This window comes from Mercenaria mercenaria, chromosome 10 (genome assembly GCF_021730395.1).
Source record: "Mercenaria mercenaria strain notata chromosome 10, MADL_Memer_1, whole genome shotgun sequence".
Taxonomy (NCBI): domain Eukaryota; kingdom Metazoa; phylum Mollusca; class Bivalvia; order Venerida; family Veneridae; genus Mercenaria; species Mercenaria mercenaria.
Genome location: NC_069370.1, coordinates 21570279 through 21584420, shown reverse-complemented (window position 1 = coordinate 21584420; position 14142 = coordinate 21570279). Strand labels below are relative to the sequence as shown.

The window sequence follows — 14142 nt, the reverse complement described above, 5'->3', positions numbered from 1 at the left end:
AATTTCGATCCAAACGTGCAGAACTACCTAAAGATATAACATTTTAGATATTTACATTTTTCGTACGGTTTGTCTCTATTAGGAGTAGTCTGATTACGATTTTCGTCAGTCTATATTATGGCTTAGTAATATTTTCCATAAACAAACTCTATTTACAGAATCAAATGCTTTCAGTAAGACTAGTGCCAGTCTATCTTTTGCGGTAAGCAGACGTGTAAAAATTTGACAGAGTTTATCCTTGCTAATGGGAACAAATTACGCGCGCACCTGTACCAACTTATCCTTGCCGGGAACCAATTTATGTAAAACACGTTCGGACACGCATTTTCCACTCAAGATTACACGCGATAACTGCGAAAAAGGAAGAAAAACCATGAGATTTTTATTTAACTAGTTTGATAGTAGTAAGTGGAGCTACATTTTGTCTTAATTAACGTTGGCAATCTATAAAATCTTAGTATATTTGTGGTATGCACTCAGCCTAAGTCTCGTTCGTACTCAAAAGTGTTCGCCTTCTGTGTTATTTGCAGTCCTTATAGGAGAGATCGCCGTGACGTCACGCGTTAACATCTGTTTATCTGGTGGTTGGCAAAACAAATGATTTTAACACCGTTTGCGTATTGAATCAGAATTTTTAATTTTTAATAACTTTTTTGCTCATTTATGGATTTTCAAAATTCAAAAAGATTTGAAATACTAACAATCTTCATATTTTTGCATCCAAATATCTTTTTTCAATGAATAACCGTTTTAAATGACATATAATTTTAAAAGCGGCGTAGTGATTTTCACAACCTTTAGAAAAACAGTGTAAGTTAAGCGTTCATAATTAATCCATTTTATTTCGAAATAACAATTAAAAGTAATCAATAAATTGCTTGTTTTATAACCTTTCCACTGATCAAAAAATTATTTATGTAATTTGTGTTTTAAGAAAGTTTAGACCGTTAGAAAAACATCACTGTTTACAAAAAACATGGACGGTCGGCTTCTGCCCACCCGATCATTGTCTTATCAGTTCTAAAAATAGAATTTGTATACAAACACGATCTCTCCAATAATATGTGAAGTCGAAAGCTGCTTTTGTAACCATTATAACTTCCTATCAGGGAAAATAAATTTAATAAAAATAAACATTTTATTTAAAGAATAAAACAAATCTGACACTTGACTGCTGAAAAGGTGCACAGAGGACATTTTTGGTAGTATAGACATTCATCAAGATTCTGAAAAAGTTGATTTATTAAACAAAGGAATCATATTGTGTCTTCAAAGCTAAAAGGATTAAGATTTTAGAAAAACATTAGGACTAAAGAAAAGTAATGGGGTTATGAAATTGTAGTGTTCAACATTTCTTTCACTATTTTTTGTGAAGGGGGTTCCATCACAAGATTAGTCCTATAATTAAGACCTGACAACATCTTTTTACATTTTGACATCTGTCGGTTATGTCAGGTCTTATTGGATCACCAGTTATAAGATGTAGTGTGTAATGAACAAACTTCTGGTCGCCTTAAACAGGTCCCAGAATAGTCACAAATTAGCTAAATCTAGCTATATATAGCTAGAAGTAGCTATAAAACCAATAACAACAATGCAAAATATGTCAAAATTAAATGCAAAATGGTCATAATCACATCCAAATGGTTTATAAGATGAAAGAAAATAACACAAAACCAAGATCTTTGCGGTCACATTTTCAATAAATGCATCAGTATTTTGCGATAAATCATTGGTGCATGTTTCACTTGTGATTATCATCGTAACATAAGACAAATTTAGAAATTAGTTATCGCAGAAATTTGCAACATGTATTAAACTGAAACTGCATAGATCTCCGCTCTTTGTGATTGTCTTTTGTTCCATAAACCATTTTAATGGGATAATATCTATTTTATGTTTGATATTGACATGTATTGAACAATTCTTATTGGTTTTATAGCTATTTCTAGCTATATATATAGCTAGATTCAGCTATATAGCTAATTTGTGACTTTTCAGGGACCTGTTAAATCTTCAAATTATGAACAATACAACACAATCCGAACTGAAAGAACACTACTTACACTGAAAATAATCCTTTTTTCAGCTGCCTATGTAAAAATTACAAAAAAACTTACTTTTTATGTATAAATATCAACTTGTTTCTTTCCACTGTATGTGTCGCCATGTATCAGTGTTAGGATGATCAACATTGCAGGTCTATTCCGAATGTTGTGTAAACACAATTTATTTTTAGAATCAATTTTAGGCGAAATATTTTCCCACTAGATCACTTCGCAAATAGTTCACGTGGAAAATTGTTTTCGTCTAAGTCGATTCTAAATATATTATAACCTGCTGAATGTGCCTGAAAAATGGCGGAATGTATATTGAAAAGTGTACACAGTTGACATATATTGTATATTAGTGGTTTTAAAGGTAAATTTTAACAAGATATCATTATAATATGATAAATAACAGTAGGTTCAACTGTTTAAACATGCGTACATCGTATATTTTACGCATAAGAAAATGCTACATTCTACTGATTAGGTAGCTAAAATAATTCAGCTCAGAGATGTTTATATGTTGTTACGGATCTCTGAGCTGAAACAAACCCCGTATTGAAACCTAACCAGAAATCGTGCCAGAAGTCTGTCACGCTATAATTTTATCAAATCAAATGGCAGAGACTCACCTTTTTATTTAATATAATTCTTAATCCATTTTTCCTTTGATTTGGCGTAAAAGAACCATGCAACACCAATTGAAAACAAATTATACCCAAAAGTTTCAAATGGGTACCACTGCCTGCAATATTTTGCTCACCATTGCAGTTGTCACGTGATCGAGGTACTCTTCATTTTGAAAATAAATCTAACGGTAAAGAATTATTATTTATATGGAAATTCTGTGAATTTAAACCTTCTATGGTATAATTTTATGAATTTTGTGAAAAATTATTACATTTTTAAATCAATTAAATTCATTAGATATAAAAAATTTGATTTGAAATTCAAAAATAACCATGTGCTAAGAACTTCGCATGACGTCATCAGTTTCTCGCGAGAGTCAGTGCGCCGATGTTGCTGGTTAGGTAAACAAATGGGGTTACGCCATAACTTAATGGACGCGACCATCAGACTATAAAAATAGCGTCAGTTAAGTTATGGTAGCCAGAACTACTGATTAGGGCACTTTTAGAAGTTACAATGCAAATTGAAAATAAAATGTAAAATAATAAAATAATGAATGTTAAAGGTAAAATGAGCATGTACACATCTAATATTTTAGACTGTCACAAGATGTGAAATAATGTTGTTTATGAAAAAAAGTATTTTGCTTAAATTGAGCAGATTTTAAGTTCCATTAAAAAATCAAAGCTATATCAATAAAGCTTCAGTTTGAAAAAATAAAACACAGTTGAAAACTAGCTTTCATGTAAAATGTCACACTTTTGGTATGCACAGGGGACAGAATTAGCTATATAATTTAATATAATTGCTGGATATAATTTATCATTGTCTAGCCTAAGTTCGTGGATGGTGTAGGTTCGTGGCTTCCCCATTACATATGACGTCACACTCCAGCTTTGGGGTACGCATGCACTTGCCAACAGAAAATCCGGAAGTAAACACTAACTTCTGTCAAACACCAAAAAAAGTCAAAATAAGAGGTTTTAACAGGTAAGAACACCAATAAAAGCCCAAGCGGGCAGAAATGCCTTGTAATTACTAATCACAAATTGCCTCTAACTCATAATCCCCTTAAATACCATAGAATGACATTGTTTTTTTCTCAAATATCGTCTCGTCTGCTTTGCTTACATTTTCACTTGACAGCCTTGTTTTGGTTTTGACAATATCTGATGACCACATAAACTGATGACGTCAACCACGAACTTGTGCGAAAATGAAAGTAGGTTAACTAACAGACATGCATGTTTAGTTATGCTTATTTCTGGAAGGTTTATGGAATTTTTCATGCTTTTTGCATGTCTTTTAAAAGGATATAGATTAAAAATTTTAATATTAAATTGTAAATATACATTTGTTGCTGTTTGCTAATTAGACCACCTGAGCCATTGTGATCGCTCACCATCCGTCTGTCGGCCGTCCATCCGATGTCCATCCACAGTTTCTTTAAAACAACATCTCCTAAACAACCAAGCCAATTTTGATGAAACTTCATAGGGATGATCCTTGGATGGTCTTCTTTAGAAATTATTCAAAGAATTGACTTCCTTACAGAACTGCAGTTGCCATGGCAACCGAAAGGAAAAAATTAAAAAGTCTGCTTGTCCAAAATTACATGGCCTAGGGCTTTGATATTTGGTGTGTAGCATCATCTAGTGGGTCTCTACCATGATTTTTCAAATTATCCCTCTTGGGTCAAATATGGCCCCGCCCTGGGGGGTCACATGGTTTATATAGACTTGTATAGGGAAAAACTTAGAAAATCTTCTTGTCCAAAACCATAAGGCCTAGGGCTTTGATATTTAGTATGTAGCATCATCTAGTGGGCCTCTACAAAGAGTGTTCAAATTATCCCCCTAGGATATAATATGGCCCCGCCCTGGGGTCACATTTTTCTGTAGACTTATATAGGGAAAATCTTTGAAAATCTTCTTGTCAAAAACAAACAAAAGGGCCTAGGGCTTTAATATATTTGGTATGTAGCATCATATAGTGGGCCTATACCAAGATTCTTCAAATGATCCCCCTAGGATGAAATACGGCCTTGCCCAGGGGGGTCACATGGTTTATATAGACTTGTATAAAAAAAACTTTAAAAATCTTTTTGTCTGAAACCACAAGGCTTTTGATATCTGGTATGTAGCATTGTCTTGTGGTCTAATACCAGAATTGTTCAAATTATGCCCATTTGGTGAAAGAGGCCCTGCCCTGGGGGTCCCAAGTTTTACATAGACTTACATAGGAAAAAACTTTAAAAATCTTCTTGTCTGAAAGTTTAAGCCCTATGCCTTTGATAATTTGTATGTACCATTGCCTAGTTGATCTCTAACAAGATTGTTCGAATTATGCCTCTGAGGTGAAACCCAGGGGTCACTTGATATAAAGTTATTTAGGAAAAAATACTTCAAAAATTGTCAGGTCATATTTCCTAAACTGCTTAATTATATTTACCTGATGACTGCAAGTGATAAGGGTCACCTGACTGTAACCTTGACCTACTGACCCACTTTCTTTTTTTTTTTAAGATACAGCCTTGAAATTTAGATGACATGACAGTTTTGCACACTAATCTTAAAACTGACTTTCAGTGACCATGAATATGACCTACTGACCTACTTTCTTGTTTTTGAAGCTTTAACAAAGAAATTTGTTCTTGCAAGCAATTTAACTCAGGTGAGCGATATAAGGCCATCATGGCCCTCTTGTTCTATTCAAATATGAAATGGTAGTTTTTTGTATCCACAAACTGTGACCAGACAAGGATAATATAACTTTTAATTAAGCTGAAATTGCACACATTTATTGACTGAATTGATCTGAATATCATTTGCCTCAAAACACTTTATAAAACTGAGGTGAGAGCAAGGAAAAATCTTCATTATTTTGAAAACCACCCATATCCGTTCCGCAGCCATCATGATAAAACATATTAGCGTATGATGGCCCTTTCACGCTTCCGTAGAATCAAGATTTATTACACAAACATCATTTTGAAAGCATTTCTGAAATGTCTAGGTCTTCAGCTCTCAAATATGGAAATATCTGACATCCGAGGCTATACTGACACTTTCTTAAAGACAACATCAAAAAGGACCTTTTGAAATAATTGACAAAGTTCCAGAAATCTCCATATACCCTCGCTCTGTCACGGACCCCTGTGGTATTTGTGTTAATTTTGAGTGCAAATATTTTTTCATAGATGAAAAGCTGACATGTTGTGCTAAAGCTACCCCAGGTATTTTCAAATCAGTAGAAAGTGCTGAAAATTGTCTCATCGTTAAAAAAACAAAGAAGTTCAAGTCCAAGCATATACATTTAGATGGGGTAACCCCTGTGTGTGAACCCTGGCTATTGACCAATGCAAATGCAACTTTCATTTTCAAGTTTAGTTTTGGTAAATGTACTTTCATTTTCTTTACGAAAAGCTGAAGGTCGTCTGCCATCGTTTTCTGTGTTGTCAAAAACATAGGTATGCTTGGTGAGATTGTATAAAAATGTGCTGGCCATCCCAAGGATAATATAATTGAGGTAGATTGCAGTTGTCAAAATTGTTCAAAAAATGATGTTTTTCTACAAGACCCTTGAGTGCCTATAGTGTAGAATGTCAAGGTTTTGTTGGCATTTTCACATTTCTGTTTTGTGTCCAATGTCATTTGCTTCTAGATTACTGGGATCTTATAGAAAGATTAGATGAAACTGCAAAATTTTAAGGTTATTATGTAAATAAAAAACTGTGTACATCAGGTTAACTGGACATGTTCAAGGCCATGTTGGTCACCACAGTCCTGTTACTGGGCTAGTTCAAAAGTTCACGGTCTGAAGATGACCAATTAGTCGTGACTGTTCTTGTCTATTGATGTGCTAAATATAGAAATGATGAAATAAAAGCGGAAGTTTTCAATAAAAAATGCAAAACCTGTTTTTTTGTACCACAAATTATACCCAATATGCATTCTGTGCACTTGTGCGAGAAATGTTGTTTGTGCGCGGGCAAAATATGGGGAAAGTGCGGGAATACATTGTTCGAAAGTTTGGATAAATTGGAAACGGTTGATAGGATTAAGGTAAAAAAAAATTTCATTTTTCTCTAACTGCTTTTAGGGTGTAAATGACTGTGGTGGCTCTAGGCCTTCTGATCATTTGTGTTGAATTTTAATCTTTATAAAAAAAAGAAAGGATTAAATCGGTTTGCTTTACTTTATAAATTTTTTTTTTTTTTTTTTTTTTTTTTGATTTTTGGTGAAAGCTCAGGCTTTTAGTGTAAAAATAAACTGTTACATTAGCTGAATATATTAAAGCATCAAATTGAGTATTTATATGGAATATTGTAATAAAATAATTATAACCATTTTGAATAAAATAACATATACTAGTACTGTAGAGAAGGAAATTAAAAATTAAGAATTAAAAGGAAATTAATTTAAATGGTTGATTAAAATTAGGTCATACATGAAGAAAGTGTTAAAAATAGCATGTGCGGTAACTGTACATGACAGTACAGTTTCTGGTCCAAAGTATTTCTACTTTTCTTAATTATTGAAAGCATACATGTAGATTATAGAAGTAATTGCATATATTTTAATCATTCTTGTTCTATGATTTACAGTTCTAAATATATCGTGTATCTGCAAATTAAAATTTACAAGTTTCTACAATCATGTACTGAATTGTAAAGTTTAATTTTGGCTACCCATTAATCTTGTTATACCCACTTCCCCAGTTATTGATAATTGAGCCGTGTCATGAGAAAACCAACATAGTGGCTTTGCGCCCAGCATGGATCCAGACCAGCCTGCACATCCGCGCAGTCTGGTCAGGATCCATGCTGTTCGCTAATGGTTTCTTCAATGTAATAGGGTTTGAAAGTAAACAGCATGGATCCTGACCAGACTGCGCAGATGCGCAGGCTGGTCTTGATCCATGCTGGTCACAAAGCCACTATGTTGGTTTTCTCATGGCATGGCTCAATTATATACCTGTTACAAGACTTTTTGTATCAAATTATATGAAATTTCATCATGTTTGTTTGAATCATTTTGATAATATTTTTTTGTAAATTTCCAGTCTATGATTGATGTTAAGTTTTATTACATTCATATCTTACAGCTTTAACAAAATGTTAAGAGTATCATAGAAAATTGACCATGAAAGGTGATCCATTGCATTGTCTTGTATTTCTACTAGTAGGTCATTACAGGTACCCATATACACAGATAGATAAAAAAGATATTAATACACAATTATATTAGGTTATGATGTACATGTTTATCAAACAGGGAGCTATTTTAGCTGAGTTAGCGTGTAGGATATGTTTTGAGCGATGATGAAATACTACAAATTTACTACTGTACCTGAACGGCATGTCTAGGAGTGGTTTAAACATGTGCGCAGACCCTCATGCGCACAAAACCCCGTATTGCCGCCGCAAAGTTTGCAAGGTACTTGTGTCAGTTGGATGTCTTTTCATCTTGTGAAGTGAATTTTTCATAGATGATCATGTATTAAAGTTTGACAATGGGATATTGTGTGTATATTGTTTTGAATCTCAGACCAAAGTGATGAGGATTATTTTGGGTTTGTTAGAAATAACCATTTTATTTCTTGTTAATTTTAATGAGACAAATAAAAATATGTCGTAAGTTGATGAATTCTTAACATATGTAAGATGTACATGTATGCAATATGTTTTTCAAGTTTGGATATGTCTTATACTTTAATATCTATTATTCGTTAACTCTGCACCGTCTTAGTCAGTCTAAAGCCTTTTAACTTTTAGCCTGCTGGCGCTAAGTGATTCTGCTTTTGTGACCAGTGCAGGTCATCATGGTCTGCACTGTTAGCTATTCAGTCAGTAAATTTTCAGTGAACTCCCCTTTGAATAATAAATGGTATTGAATGATGGACCAGTCCATTTTAGAAATTTAGCAGGCTAAAGGTTAACGGTGTGTTAGCAGGCATTCTTTTATCTGTTTATCTTTTATAGAAAAGCAGAACATCATAAAGTCATCTGATAAAAAATTGTTCATTTTAAAGTCTACTTTGAAAACTTTCTGGATGAACACTGCTCAGAACTGTTCTACAGAGGGTGTTGTTTAGAAAGTTAAGACACTAAGAATTTTGTTAGTGGTAAAGGAAGTACCTCACTCAGCAGCCTTTGTTGGAAACTGTTTGCTCTTTTAACCCTTACCCTGCTAAATTTCTATAATGAACTTGTCCATCTTTCAGTTTGGACAGTATCATTACATGTTAAAAGGGGTGCTTACCAAAAAGATACTGACTGAATGGCGAACAGTGCAGATCATGATCAGACTGCACACATGTGCAGGCTCAGCCTCACAGATCATGATCTACACTGGTCGCAAAGGGAGAATCGATCATGTCCAGCATGATAAGGACCAGAGACTACATGCATATACATTTGTTCATTCTTACTCGTTTTGTGATTTTAGGAACCAGCTGAAAAAAATCTATAAACTTAAAGTAGCAACAGAAATTCCCATCTAGAAATCTTGCTTTCTTACTACTTACACTTGTTTAGACATTGCACTTGTGTAAGCAGATGGTTGAAAGGATTTTCAATGAATATTTCAACTTTCATTTCATACGTTTGTGTTTCAGATACAGAAAAGTTCAAGTTCTATAACTGCAGTACCAATGGAGGGTCAAGGTGAAAGTGAAGAAAAAGGCTCCACACACTGCCTCATTGAGGAAGAATATACAATTGCAGTTCCTTTGGTAAGGATAATATTCTGTAATATGATTTACTTACCAGTGAAGTAATTGTTAAGGTCACTACATTTGTATCTTTCCGTTTGTTTTTACAGGGGCAAGTTTAACCTTTAGCCTGCTGGCGGCAGGTGATTCTGCCTTTGTGACCAGTGCAGAATAAGATGAGCCTGCACGAATCAGCCTGCACATTCGTGCAGGCTCAAATGTGCAGGCTCATCTTGGTCTGCACTGTGTATTCAGTCAGTAAATTTTCAGTGAACACCCCTTCAAACAGTAAATAGTACTGCCAATATTGAATGAAAGACCAGTCCATTTTAGAAATTTGGCAGGGTAAAGATTAATAATACATACTAATCTGAGGCTACTATGCACAGTTGATATTCATGGGAGACTAATATTTCATATATAATATTTCTTGGTTGCGCCAATGCACAATTTAATCCTAGTGAACAAACAAAAGTCCAAATTTTTGTATCTTTATAATTTGAAAAACACAAATTAAAATCTGGCATAATAGCAATTTTTGAAGAAACCATGAAGATTTATGCCCTCAAACATGTCAAAATTAACTGGTTTCACAGTGTGCTATTTCATTACCAACCCAAATGGAAAAAAGTTTTCTTAGTCAAAAAACAATGTTTGACTTAATATCTCAATTTTATATCTGTGTTACAATACTTTTGTTTACACTGTTTACAAATAAAGAAGTTGTCTGACATAGAGTTTGAGGCTTGAACTTACGTTTACCAGAAAAAAGTGTGCATTGAGTGCATGGCCAAATAAACTTACTTTTGGTTAATAAAATAATTTCAGGTACGGCCGAAAGCTGCATTCCTAGAACTGTTGAAACAGGCTGGGGCCACACATGAAGTCTTCACAAGGAAAGAAGTAAGTACTCAAGTCAAGGGTCAAACAGAAAATTGATTTCATGAACTTAAATTAGCAGTGTTTTAATGTTGCTGGTAGTGTAAGTTGTGTAGTTGGCAGATTGTGTAGCAAATTGTTTGTCGAGAATAGGTTAAAAAGAAATTATTAATTGGCCTCTGTGTTATATAAAGGTATAATTTATACTGCTGGAATCCTACTGAAAAGTGACATTATGAGAACAAAACAGTCCATATATACTGGCGATAAGTTCCTATTTGTACACTATTTATGCATTCTATTTCATTTTATACATCAGTTGAAGTTATTTTGCATAATCAGATGTTTTTTTGCATATCTATTTCTGAAAATCATAATTATTATGCATAAATTTTGCGTATCTGTTCCATTTTCATACCTGTTTCAGTACATACATTAATGTTGCATACATTATATATGTATTTCATTTTGCAAATCTGTTTCATTTTGTTCATTATTTAAGAAATAATTTATAGCAAAAGAGTGTTTTAAAGCTATATGCATGATGGGCGGTTATAATACGTCGGGTGTAATAATTTCACGAGGATGCAGCCGGAGTGAAATTATTTGTACGCCATATTACCGCCCGAGTGTATAAATAGTGTTAAAACACAGTTTTGCTATAAATTATTTCAATTCTAATATGGCCTTAATCTAAAACAGTAGTTAAGGTTTAGCAGTATATCACAAAACAACAGATTTTTTTAGTAAATGAACAGCATCTTGACACACAACTTATCTGTCCAATGCATGCTTTACTGTTCTGTCCCACATAGTTGGATACTTAAAATATTCTAAATGAGTTGTCCCCCTTTAAATAAGAATGCCATTTGTAAAGAAATAAATGTAAACAATTGTCAAAAACGATGTTTTACCTAGTTATGTAAAGTTTAAACACTCGCACGATGTTGCAAATGCATCAGAACGAAGACATGTAACAGCTTTTAAAAAATGGTGAGTTTTTAAAGGCGCTGAACTGTCCAGATGTATGGCCCCTTGATGCAGTCCCTTCCCGGAATTCAATACATATATGAGTGGATTGACAATGGTTTTGTAGAATAATATAAATGTTTTATACGCTGTTAAATTTTCATGTAAAACAGTGCTTTCTTTCTATGATTTGATGATGTTTGAACTTTTTTCTCCGAAACATGGACCTATACCTTAAAATATAGAAGCACAACAAAAACATTGACATCACCGCACTTTAACGTGACGTCGTTCTAGCGTAAGCGTGTTTTAACAGAGACAAATATATTAGAATGTTGCATATCTTTTTCTTTTCAGATCCTCAGGTACTTGAAAGCATATATAGTCTCTAAACAGATGTTTGATTTTGAAAATCCAAGTATTGTGCACTGTGAAGGTGATCTGCTGGGAGAGGTGTTTGGTGTCACACAATTCACAATCAATGATGTCTTGTAAGTTTCAGCATACATAGTTACCATAACGCCACAAACCAGTATTGAAAGAAAGTAGGAATAGCTCAAGTTTTAGCATGGCATTTTTAAGTGAATGGAGCATGGTTTAACCCTTAGCCTGCTAAATTTCTAAAATGGACTGGTCCATCATTCAATTTGGGCAATACCATTTATTATTCAAAGGGGTGTCCACTGAAAATTTACTGTCTGTATAGCGAACAGTGTAGACCATGATCAGCCTGCACGGATGTTGGTCTGCACTGATTGCAAAGGCAGAATCACTTGCCGCCAGCAAGCTAAAGGTTAAGTAGAGTTCTGAAAATAAAGTTTAATATTGTAGACATATACATGTATTTCATTTAATGTCTTTTCTGTATGACTACTTTGTTCAATTTTTGAAGCTAAGTTAATAAAAACAAGCATACATACCGGTAATCTAATGCTAACTGAGTGTAAAAGCAATTAAGAACCGCACAATGAGGCACCTTTTCAGGTTTTCCACACAGGAAAAGACAAGCTATCAGTGTAGGAGATCACCTTACCAGTATCTTTTCCCTAGAGAATAGATAAAATTTGATGCCATAATTTGATGTCATAGTGTATGAGGGATTTTTAATTTATAATGTCATTGAAAATATTTGCAATAATATCAACTGTAGGCAAGGAAAATGATCTAACATGACTTCCTGAGTAAGGCAGATGTTTTCTTATTCTTCGGGAGAGTGTGGATAAAAAACCTGTCCATTACTCTGTTTTCCGTTCCATGCTGCCCCTCGGGTTTGGGAAAACCCTGTCTTACACAGGCAGTTGTGTAAGATCCCTATAGTCTTCATGAAAATTTGAAATACCATAATTTCATTGATATTGGTGGTAGTCTAGTTTCTTTCACATAAAATTCTGTTGGACCTATGTGGTTCAGTAGTAAAAGTCGCCATGTTCAAATTATTTGCCCTCAGACCCTTTTGGTTTGAAACATTGCAAGTGATTTGGTATTCTTTCATATGAGAAAGTCTTTAAGCTGGCTAAATAAAGCTTTCTGAGTCTACCTTGGTGCTTGCCATGTCTGGCTAGCACCAGGGGTCTTTTTCACCTACACTGTCCAGGGGCGACTGAAAAACTAATTCAGACAAGCAAAAATTTCATATTTCTATTTTTAAGGGACATAATTTTATGGGTTACAGGTTTTTAAGATAAGGTGAATAGAAATAATAATTGTTTGACCAGTATTTCCTTAATATAAGCCAGCCAGTTGGCTCTGTAGATAGTGCACACAGCATCGAATGGATGATGACCAGTTCAACCACTTTCATGTAGGGTGTTGTCCCCCATGAAGACAATGTGTCTGAATTCTTTTATATTCCAACCCTGGATCCTGTGGGGTAGTTACTAGTTCCTCTTGAGTTAGAACTGGTACAGAATCAAGGATCACTGGTTAGCTTGACTGATGGCCATTGTACATCTAAAACACTGTTGAAAATGATTTTAAAATCATCAGTCAGACATAGAAAGTAAAAATGTTCCTTTATGTCTGAAACGGATGTAAGCAGAATAGTTATGATGCAGATACAGAATGAGGGTAAATAGGGTCCATTGGTCAATTTACTTCTTGTAGTGTAGGTTTTGTTTGTTTGTTTTAGGTTTAACACCGTTTTTCAACAGTATTTCAGTCATGTAACGGCGGGCAGTTAACCTAACCAGTGTTCCTGGATTCTGTACCAGTACAAACCTATTCTCTACAAGTAACTGCCAACTTCCCCACACAAATCAGAAGTGGAAGACTAATGATTTCAGACACAATGTCATTTATCAAATAGTCACGAAGAACAAACGCCCAGCCCGAGGATCGAACTCATGACCACACCGTGATCCGTAGACCAACGCTCTTACCTACTGAGCTAAGCGGGCGGGCTTTAGTGTAGGTGTATCTAGCTAAACTGTTTCTGGCAGTCAGCAAGGCTGGATGGTTAAGGGTTACTCTGCCTTCAAATCACTTGCGCCTCACTGCTGATGGTTTGTGCTTTACTTTGGTTATCATGCAAGGACACCATCAGGCTGGCATGGGAATTTTTTTTTTTTTTATTTGGGTTCAGTGTCTTTTTAGCTCACCTGTCACATAGTGACAGGGTGAGCTTTTGTGATCGCCCTTCGTCCGTCGTCCGTCCACAATTTCTTGTCTGCACGATAGTGGTTTCATTTATGATTTTATTTTAACCAAACTTGCACACAACTTGTATTACCATAAGATCTTGGTTCCTTTCTTGAACTGGCCAGATCTTATTATCGGTTCCAGAGTTATGGCCCCTGAAAGGGCCAAAATTAGCTATTTTGACCTTGTCTTCACAATAGCAGCTTTATTTATGATTTGATTTTTACCAAACTGGCACACAACGTGGATCACCATAAGATCTTGG

At 34.5% G+C, this 14142-nt stretch overlaps 1 protein-coding gene across 4 annotated transcripts in view; it reads left to right on the top strand.

Moving 5' to 3' along the window:
• The first annotated feature begins 274 nt into the window (after nt 1–274).
• Nucleotides 275–14142, top strand: part of LOC123559687 (E3 ubiquitin-protein ligase Mdm2-like) — a 28920-nt gene continuing 15052 nt past the window's right edge. Inside the window, exons 1-5 of one of the 4 annotated variants that reach the window (XM_045351703.2) lie at nt 283–404; nt 3512–3668; nt 9297–9413; nt 10221–10295; nt 11598–11731. In XM_045351703.2, coding sequence (XP_045207638.2) covers nt 9333–9413; nt 10221–10295; nt 11598–11731 — 290 coding nt within the window. In that variant the 5' untranslated portion in view covers nt 283–404; nt 3512–3668; nt 9297–9332. Of the gene's footprint in view, nt 405–3511; nt 3669–6604; nt 6743–8023; nt 8117–9296; nt 9414–10220; nt 10296–11597; nt 11732–14142 lie in introns of those variants that run through there. The other 3 variants (XM_045351702.2, XM_045351700.2, XM_045351701.2) reach the window with 3 other exon arrangements.